The sequence below is a fragment of the Arachis ipaensis genome, chromosome B02, assembly GCF_000816755.2.
Source record: "Arachis ipaensis cultivar K30076 chromosome B02, Araip1.1, whole genome shotgun sequence".
NCBI classification, from domain to species: domain Eukaryota; kingdom Viridiplantae; phylum Streptophyta; class Magnoliopsida; order Fabales; family Fabaceae; genus Arachis; species Arachis ipaensis.
This window is the reverse complement of record NC_029786.2, coordinates 24748407-24759006: the sequence shown is the minus strand read 5'-3', so window position 1 is coordinate 24759006 and position 10600 is coordinate 24748407. Positions and strand designations below refer to the sequence as shown.

The following is a 10600-nucleotide window of genomic DNA, read 5'->3' as shown; positions in this document are numbered from 1 at the left end:
AAACCAAACATTTTAATTGATTTTGAGAGTTAATAAGTTTAATTTAATATATAAAGATTAATTATATTATCATCAATTTTAAATTAAAGTACTTATTTAAAAACCAATTAATAAGTTGATAAATAAATAATGTTTTTGAAATAATTTATTTGGATTAAATTTGATTTTAAATTACTACTCTACCTTTCAATTTTATCAAAATACTTAAATTAATTCTAATTCCCAAATCAAACCAACACTAACCCTAATTTCAAACTCAGTCATTCTCCCCTAAACCTTAACACACACACCACACAGAAGAGAAAGGGGCTGCGAAAAAGAAGAGAAAGAAGAGAGGGAAAGGGAGAAGGGATAGTGCCGGTAGGGTTGGGAGTCGTTGCCGTTGAGCACGAAGAGAAGAGAGAGTTTCGCAAAGCAGAGGCATTGAGAGAGACAGAACCGTTGATATTCACATTCCAAGACTGTGTAATCAAATTATTAATCTCCTCATTGTCGCACCATCTATCTTGAAATCTAAATCTCCTTTTAGTGCTTGTTTTGACGACATTATTTTAATAAAAAAGATCTTTATTCAATGAAAAAATATCTTTTTTTTATTTTTTAGCGTGTTTGACAAATTTTTAGAAGTAAAAGTAAAAGTACTAGACAAATAAAAAAAACATCTTTGTTGAGAAGCTGTAATTTACATCTTTTTTTAAAAGATCTTTTTTTCTTAAAAAAAGATGTTTTTCATGTAATAAATAAATAAATAAGTACTTTTATATCGTTATACCCAAACATAATTGATAGATAAAAAGATCTTTTTATATGAAATATCCAAACATAAAATTACTTCTACTCTTTCATAAGATCTTTTAAAAAAAGATAACTAAAAAAAAATCTTTTCTTATCAGTTCACCCAAACAAGTCCTTAACCCTCTTACCCTCTTTTTTTGAACAAAGCATCAGCGGGCGATGATCCAAACCAGAATAATCTAAGTGTAAAAGGAAAGTTGTTGGAAACACTGATCTCCATACCATGATTGTCAATGTTCTTTCCAACCTCTCCTTAATTAAGTTTCTGCCGAATTGCATTTATTCCATGTGAATTTTTCACCTTCGAAACTAATGTCCACCAGATTCCCAGCATTTATAAAGTTGCTGGATAAATGTTATGGATTTTGGCCTTTCCCCTTCTTTCCATGATGAGCCCGAATAGCATTAAAATTCCCAATAACTACCTTCTCCTCACCACTTGCCTCCAAATTCTGCAATATCTTAATATACTGCGTCTCCCTAACTGCCTCTTTCGTTTGCATATGGACTCCAATTACCTTCCGCTTTGATTTAGAGTTATGATTTTCAGTCACAAAGTGGATAAAGAAAGTGTCATGTTCTACTATCCGGACAATCTCTTTATCTCTCCATGTCACCAATAACCCTGCTGCTTGCCTAATAGAATCAACAATAAACATTGAGTTAAAACCCACTCTCCTCAACACTACCTCTACAGTCGGGGTATTAGTCTTTGTCTTATACCTCGGAAGAATGGGATTTACAAATTCCTTTTATGTTATAAACTGAATGGAATTTTCTTAAACCCCCACAGTTTCACATTGTCATCTTCATTCCTCTCTGGATGTCAATTGTTGGGTGGCACCCTCCCACTTCATTGCTGCCTCCACTTCTTCTTGACATTGTTTGTTAATACTGGAACTCTTCCTTAATCCTCCTGACCTCCTTTTAACTCCGAGTATCAGTTTATTTGCTTGATTTTTTCTAGCACAACTTTTAAGATTCTACCTTGTTGATTCCATCATACCCGTCACTCCTCCGATTTCTTCAAAGATAAAAACACTCCACACACTATTAAGGTAGTTTGTGTCAATCTGCTTTCCTACTTTTCCTTCTTTAATCTCCTGTGCATCACTCTTACCTATCCCTCTCCCTTATTTTTTTCAATCAGTATATAATAGTACTAATTAACTAGATCTAGAAGAGAATGAGAGAGAGATAGAGGGGGGGGGACACAGAGCGGGGTAGAGTATGGGAACGACATCAACATTCGAAAGATCCTAGGGTTTGGAACAGAAAAGAATATTATCGACTGGAAAATGAGTCTTTCTCCATCTTTGTTGAAAATTTACCGGGAGATATCTCAAAGAAAGAATTATTTCACCCTTTCACCTGGACAGGAAGAATCAATGACATTTATCTTTCTCGTAAAGAGAAAAAAAGTATGATATATCTTTTTGCATTTATACGATACACGACCAAAGGAGGGGCACTGAAGGCGATAACGGAAATGGATCGCATGCGATTACGTGGGAAGATAATCTCAGTTCAAGAAGCGAAGTATAGAAGGCCAGTAAAGGAGAAGGTAAGAAGAATTCAGGCCGGAAGTGGCGAACAGACTGCGGTTGAGAATAGGCGGACTCAACGTGGGGACAATGTGCATACGGATACAGGTGAAGGAGTGACGATGAAGAATACGTCGAATAGGCACCCAAACGGTAATGGCTGGACGAAGAAAGTTGAAGTAACAGTTGCAGAAGAGAATATGGGTTGGCTAGCAAGAAGTTTAGTCGGGGGGACGACCATGGCCATAGATCTCAATGCACTGAAGAAGGCAGTTAGCAAGAATGTGCCTCAGGTTGTTCAAGTCCGGGAATTAGGAGCGTATAAGGCACTATTAACTTTTGACACTGTGGAGCATACGGAGGAGTATTATACATTCAAAATGAATAGTCTTCTGCAATTTTTTCATAGTGTTTGGAGATGGAAAGAATCGGAACGAAGTGAGACTAGAAGAGTATGGTTAGAATGTTTTGGAGTGCCACTGCATGTGTGGTCCGCAGAAACGTTCAAAAGGATAGGTGGGCAATGGGAGGAAGTGGTACGGTGTGATGAGGTGACGGAATCAGAATTATCATTCAGTTCCGGTAGAGTCCAAATCGATACTTGTATATTTGATGTTATTAGTTAATGGATTCACATAACGGTCGGTACTAGTGGATTCAATGTTTTTGTGAAGGAGGTGGGACGTGAAAAATGTGGAGCAGAGAGCATGATGGTAGGTAAAAATATGCAAACGATGAAGACCAACTATGATGTAAGTGGCAAAGGAATAAAGACGTTGACACCGATGTTTGATCCGGCGGCTGAATTGGTGGAAGGAGGGGTGAGGAATCACGGAGAAGATAAGGATAGAACAATAATTCATGATTTATTTTTGAATGACTGGAATCAGGCACATTTACTACCAATCAAGGAAAAAAGGTTACCTAATTTAAATGCATTAATGGATTTTGAAAGAGGCAAAGATTATGGAGATTCTAATTTTTTAACGGACGAGGACTCAGACAGAAACGTAACACAAGGAAATTTTATTTCAAAAGGAAGGATAAATGTGGGTGTAATAAAGGCTGGAAGAAGAATTTTAGTGGGCCACGGTAGTAATAAGGAGTGTGAAAATAAAAGCATGATGGGTGACATGGGTAATGTGGGCCTTAATGGTTGTGGGATCACAAATGATTATGTCCAACATAATTCTTTAGACGAAGGAATGAGCCTTGAATGGTGGGCTCAAGCTGGAGCGGGTCAGGAAAAAGCAATGCGGGTTGAAGTGGAACAAGCAGATGAAGAAAGAAGCACCGATAGGTTCTCTTCAAGAAGTAGCTCCTGCGCGCCGATAGAACATGAGCAGCCACCGGCGAGACCCGTACGGGAAGAGCCAGGTAACGTGCCGCACCAAAATAACGTTGACCCAAGGAGAGGGGACGCGGGGCAGATGGCGTCGGGGCCAAGCGATATACCACTTGCGCAGCCGAAGAGGGATGGTACACGAACAGCGCCTGGGAGCGGGATCTGCGACAGGGTTGGAGACAAAAAAAATGGAGCTGTTCAAATTACAGTGGCGGCAAGCTGTGAAGTAGAGACGCACAATGAAGAAGAAGGACATGGTGGAACCAATGAGCAGGCTAATCAAAGCAATAAAAGGACTTTTGGTCCAGTAGAGGCAAGAGGCGAAGAAGGTGACATTATCCCAGAGACAGTGACCGTTTGCACGAAACAGTGTGCGCATGGTGAAGAGGGAGACAATGAAGACGGGGAACACGACTCTACCTCAGGGTACCAGAACGTAATGTCTGATGAAGAACTGAAGCGGGAGGAACAGTTGAAGGAAAATAGGAAAACTTGGGAATTAGCAATGGAATCAGGTGCAGTATTACATGACGAAGATGAGGATATTATGGCAATACTTCAAGCTCAGAATGAAGAAATTGCAAACAAGAGGAGACTGGCGAAACAGAAAGAGAAAGCAAGAAGAAGTAGACCTAAGAACTGCAAAAATGTGTGTAAAAATATTTTTAAATGATTTATAGCTGCTGGAATATTAGGGGGTTAGGAGGTGATGGAAAGCTGAGAATGATTAAAGATTTGAAAAAGAGTTGTAGATTAAACATGTTAGGGTTGATTGAAACTAAGCGTGAAGTTTTGACTAAATTTGATGTCATACGCATTTGGGGAAATGACATGATGGGTTGGGAATATGTGGAATCTGTAGGTGTTTCTGGAGGTTTACTGCTTATATGGGATGATATGTTGTTTAAAATGAATAACTGCTATAAAGGAGAACTTTGGCTGTGTGTAGAGGGATGGTGACTAATAATAATCTTAGATGTGCGTTCTGTTTGATGTACGGAGCACATGAGAGAGCAAAAAATTGGTGATGTGGGAGGAGTTGAGTTATATTGTGGGATTGTGTCAGGTGCCTTTTTGCTTCATGGGGGACTTCAATGAAATAATGCAAGTGGTGGAAAGAAAGGGAGCAAGTAGATTACCGGGATCTGCGGAAGAATTTAAGTTTTGGGTACAGGATATGCAGCTGTTAGACCTCCCTCTTAATGATCGTAAATACACATGGTTCAGGGGCCGACAGTGTAGTCGCATTGACAGTGTCCTGGTTAGTGTGGATTGGATTGAAGCGCTTCTGGATACTCGCTTGAGAGGTGGACCTCGTGTGCTATCAGACCTTTGCTGTGAGTTTACTTGGCAGGTGTGGTGTGCTTGGTTGACTTACTTTGATAGAGTGTGGGTTGTTCTGGGGACGATCAAGGAACTGTTCGAGAGTTGGATAGGAGAACCTATCAGAAAAGTTGAGCAGAATAAACGGTTGGTTGGTTTTTGTGCAGTAATTTGGAACATTTGGATGGAACGAAATGCGAAAATATTTAAGAATGAAGAAGGTAGCATTGAGGACATCAAAAGGAGGTAAGTGTTGAGCTTCAAAGAGTGGTCTGCTGCCGATCCATGTGGTTGTTGATGGCAATGCCGGAAATGACAATGAATTAATCGCATTAGTATGTCCTGTTTCTCTTTTTTCTTTGTGTCATGACCTATTTTGGTGCTCCACTTTTGTGTGTTGAGCTTTTCTTTGTTCAAAAAAATTTTTTTTCAATCAGTCTCAGTGAGCTCTGGACTTCCTCTTCATCCCCCGTGTTCTACAAATTCTTCTCCTGCATCAACAGACTCGCAAATTCCTTCAACAAACTTACTGGAGTTGGTTTCTTTATTGCGCTGTTCTCCTATTTTAGTTCGGTTAGGACAGTTCGGATGGTTATTCTCTTTCTTGTCATCAACACATCTTCGGAATTGACCATTCTGAGCGATGCTCTCCGCCCTTCTTCATCCATTCCTCCTTCGACCAAATTTTATAAATATTTTCCACGAGTCCTGAGTTCATGACCAATATGATCACACCAATAGCAGAAATTACCAATCCTTGATATTTCGAATGGAGATCAATAATTCTGTTATTGGTCCCTGAGATTCTCAGTTTCCTTCCCAAGGGTTTTGCGACGTCCAGCATTACCTGCACTTTCAGTACCTTGTCCTCCTTACCCTCATTATTAACCTTCCCTATCGTCTCTCCAACCCTTCTACCCAACCTTTTAGTTTTACAATATTTAGGCAGTCCCCACAATTGTATCCATATAGGAAGATTGCAGAATTCCAATTCATTGACAGTTGAATCTTTCCTCCACCTTCTCAAATTCATATATAATTTTTGAACGGCTAAAGAGTCCCTTTTTCCACCCTAAGCATATCAATCTCAATAAAACTGAAACATATTACCTCCAACTTCTACCACTTTAAGCTCCTCCGGTTGTCTCCAAATAGCGTTAAGAGCGCCTTCTAGCATCCCTACATTAATAGATCGATTTGCCAAAAGCCGTCCTATCAAGCTTTTTGAGTATTTATTAGACCTTTCTTTATATCCTCATCACCAAATGTGATCATTTGATTGTTTTCATCCTCAATAGGAGGATTCTCTCGTTCACGAGAAGCAGCTGATGCTGCCATGATCACTCTCAAGGCATTCAATGTGTTTGACTGGCAAAATAAGGACTACTCTAAAAAAACCCTAGGAGAGCAACATAACCTTACTTCATCTATGCTTCACGTATTTGATATGTAATATCTAATCTTTTGGATACTCATAAACTACTGTTATATATATTGAAGTAAAATTAATATATTGGAACTAATATTTGAAGTAAACACTTTTCCAATAATCAAACTGATATTAGCTTATACGCACTTATTTACGCTTATTTTTAAAACATGTTATTGCTAGCCAGTCTTACCGTTCTTCCATTTTAGTTAGTTAGTCACTATAGTACTATGTGTAATGTACTATAGTTCTTCGTGTGGTTTGTTTTAGTTGGGAAGATGAACACGAAGGATAGATTGAATCATTTCAATATAGCTGCAGATAAACCAACTTAGATTGGTTTAGCAGTTAATTCATTAGTCCACATAAACAAGTGTCTGGAATTCGAATATGGTATATGCATTTAGCAACCCATTGGTCAGCATAGCAAACCCTAAAATTAAGCTTCGATCTACGACGAATTAGTCCTTGGCCTGTCAAGTTGGAGAATATCCGAGAAAACAAAAAAAAATATATAGTTGCAGATGATAATGCTAATGTGTGCGTTTTGTAATTCACAGCTGGAGAGCATTGAGCACCTCTTTATTGGCTGCAAGTTTTCCTAGAACCTCTGGTGTGTGGTGTGTATCGATGCAACAAGTAGGTAGGCTTTGGGTTATGCCAGAGGTGTGGCAAAATTGGATTGTTACTTTCTTCTCTATATTATGGTCAACATGGACTTCTACGAGGTGATTTTTGCCAATAGAAGATTTGATTTTGGGAGCTTGTGATAAGATGCAAAGGGAACTGTGAGCAGTGGAATAGTTGAGAATATTTTTAGCTACTGCAACAGATGTTAAAGTGACAATTAGGAGTGAATGGGGCTGGCTAGAGGGATCCAACTTGAAGAGATGACATATGAAGATGATGTTAAGCATTGGCAGGTGCTGATAATTAGTATTAGAGAGGCTAAGGCTTGGTTTCTTAAAATTTTTATTTTTCATGCCTGCGCTCCAATGTCATCTACCATCAAGAATTGTTATTTTCCAGCAGCGTTTCATAGTTTATTTGTTTATGTCATGTATTAGTGTATCCTTAGTGGTAGTGGTAGCCTTGTAGGTGTTAGAGAGTATGTGTGGTTCGTTTCTTCCCCACTCCCCTTCTGTTCTATGATTGTTGGTGTAGGTTGGGCTTTTCCAATCTAAGCCAATCCCAAAGAAAAAAAAAAAAGCTTTTGAAAAGTACAAGTACATCTTCAAAAAAATTTTACCAGACCAAATCTTTGCTGAGCAAGAGTATTTGTCTTTGGCAGCCTTGTTTGTTTGGTTATTTTTTCTTGTTTCTTACTCTACAATTGAGTGTTGGGTCTGTTGTCAGTTTTCAAAATATAAAATAAATTAATTGTAGCTTAGCCGATTGATGTAATATCATCTCATCACAGTTCTGCATTGCAATAATTCTGCTAAGCATTTAAATTTGGGAACCTAGAATTAAAATGCTTTACCACCACATGTTCACAAAAGAATACATAGTAAAAAAGTACAAGGTTGATAAAAATTTTTTCAAAAAATGGGAAAAAGGCTTAATAATATAATAACCTCAACAGAATAGCTTATATTTGGATCACATACATAATGTATATAGTAGTATCTCTCTGTTCGGCCTGCATGTCATCAGCCTAATGCTACCAAATCTTCTTTTTTTCAATTTTTGGAAAATGCTCGATGTGGCAATAACAATGGATCAAACCTGGTCCAAGAAGTGTGACAAATGATGAATATTTTACCTTATGCATTTAAATCAAGGGTAGAAGATTAAAAAATGCATAACAAATCATCATAATGAAACGATGAGTTTCTAATTCCAAGATGCTTATTATGGTTGCATAACCAAGGGAGGAGAAATGTATAGAATCTGAATAGTATAGAAAGGTGGAAATCGTTATTCAATGGGTCACAATGGAGTATGTATATGTCTGAGCAAATATAGTGTTTAATACGATTTAGTTAAAACCAGCAATCTAACATAGAAGCTTACATGCATTTTCATTTTTTAGTATCTGTCGTCGGGATTTGGAAAACCAAAAAGAGAAAATGGCAAAAAGAATAAAATCCTAAATACTTAAAATGAAAATACAAACTAACAACCTAAATTCTCTCAAATTTTGGAGGGGAGAAAAACATAGTGGAATGAAATGAAAAATTCATTAAGAAAAGGCGAATGCATTAGTCGTCTCCTATGTGCATCAACTATCCATTTTATACAAACAGACACCAAAAAGAAAAAATCCACTTTATACGAAACGATTAATTGTCATTCTTTTTCAAATAATTAGAGACAAGTGATCTTTTAAAATTTTTTCAAAAAAGGAAAGTTTACCCAAACAAAAATGTCTTGGATAGGGTTGCATTATCACAAACCTTGTCTTAGGCAAAGCCTGCCCCTGTCCAGCCACCATCGGATTTCCCATAGTTAGTAACACCTTTCTTATCTTTAGATCCACCTTCATAATAAGAATGATCAAATCCATCATCTTTGTCATCATCCCAGCCAGCCCATCCATCGTCGTTATTTGTCGCCGATCCTCTCACTGGTTCTTCCTTCCTGGAACCTTTGTGCCCCCAATCATCCCAAGAGCTTGAATTTTGAGTTGTTGATCCATTTGCTGGTTTTCCGTTCCTACTACCTTTATTGTTCCAATCATCCCAAGAACTTGAGCTGTGGGTGTTAAATTGCTTAGAAGAGGATTGTTCAGTTCTGGTAGAAGAATTCCATCCCTGGTTCTGTTGATTGAAATCCTGATGGTAACCATTCCTGCCACTCTCATTTTGTTGCCAATTATTGTTCATTCCATTTGAGCCATCTCTGGTGTACTCTTCTACCTTCTCTGAAGCCATAGCTATGACACCTTTCATTATACCCCATGTCTTCTGAGTGACATCATTGACTTTTTGATCATAACCACCCTCTTTGACCTGAATCAAAGAATAAAGAATTTAGGCAAAGGGCATAATCAAATTTTATACTTGAATCATATATGACTCGAAGACACAGTAGTTCTTTTTCCCTCCCCTAGTAGATACACCTAATACCTTCTGAAAGGAGTAGACATATGCAGAGTAGCTAAGACGAAAAGCATGACGAGCAAACCTATTTACCAACATACTGATTTAACTAAAAACTTGAAAGAAAAAAAATTGTATGATTTTCAGCTGCATTTTGCAAGCTTTTCACACCGGTTGACTTAAAATTCTTTCAGAAGTTAAAACAAGTGGTACTGATGGCACGTTTGATTCATGTAGTCTACTTTACCAGTGCAGGACATGCTTTCTATTCGTTATATAGCATAATAAACACGGAAAGAATTATGGTCCAAATTTGTAAGGAGTATAGCTTAAATGTATAGAACTATAGATATTATTATTTCGTAATGTCCAGAAAAAAATACTATAGTCGTTTTTGTTAAGGTGGCTACTTCCATCGAGACAAATGATTTGGTCAAATATGTTCAGTAAAATATATCAAACCATCTAACATATCACAATGTCTTCACCGGAGAAACAACCTTTTGTTAATGAGGCGGTTCATTAAACTCTAGAGGAAGCAATACACCCAAAGCAATTCATGTAACATAAAAAGCAGAGCAAAAGAAAACGCCTTGCTTCTAACAAAATCATTTTCCTCAGCTATGGAAATGGAACAAGTAGCTAAAAATAATGGCTTGAAGGAACAGAGTTAGTGTAAATACCTTAGAAGCAGCAGTCTGAGCCGCCAACGATAATTTACCAAACCCCTGAACACAAGAACAAAATCAACCGAAGAAAGAGGCCACAAATTAAAATCAATGCAAAACAGGATCTTCTAACGTGGAAATTGCACACAACAGACCGAATAAAATGGTGAATCTTTAATTTATTATTAAAAAATTGATAAAATATGAAAAATTCAACGTTGACGATATGCAGATGACTGAAGACTCAGTCGCTTGCAAAGTCCACTTGAGAGACTGTTTTAAATTCAACTAAGAAACAAAGTCACCTGCGAAACGACGGAGAAATAGTCGTTTTGCTGATTGATCCTCTGCGCCGCCATGGGCCCAGGACTCGATCCAAAACCGACGTATTTCCCTCCCTTCGACGGCGGAAGCCCCTCCGGCCGCGACTCATTCTCCGCCATCTTCCTCGC

The 10600-nt window shown here is 38.0% G+C and overlaps 1 protein-coding gene across 1 annotated transcript in view; it reads right to left on the bottom strand.

Annotated features, from left to right (window-relative positions):
- The window catches only part of LOC107625143 (ADP-ribosylation factor GTPase-activating protein AGD7), a gene marked incomplete in the record, with an annotated part of 3365 nt that continues 750 nt past the window's right edge, over positions 7986 to 10600 (bottom strand). The window contains 4 exon segments of the mRNA XM_016327720.2: positions 7986 to 8164; positions 8836 to 9390; positions 10164 to 10208; positions 10454 to 10600. Of these exon segments, the coding sequence (XP_016183206.1) occupies positions 8842 to 9390; positions 10164 to 10208; positions 10454 to 10600 (741 nt within the window).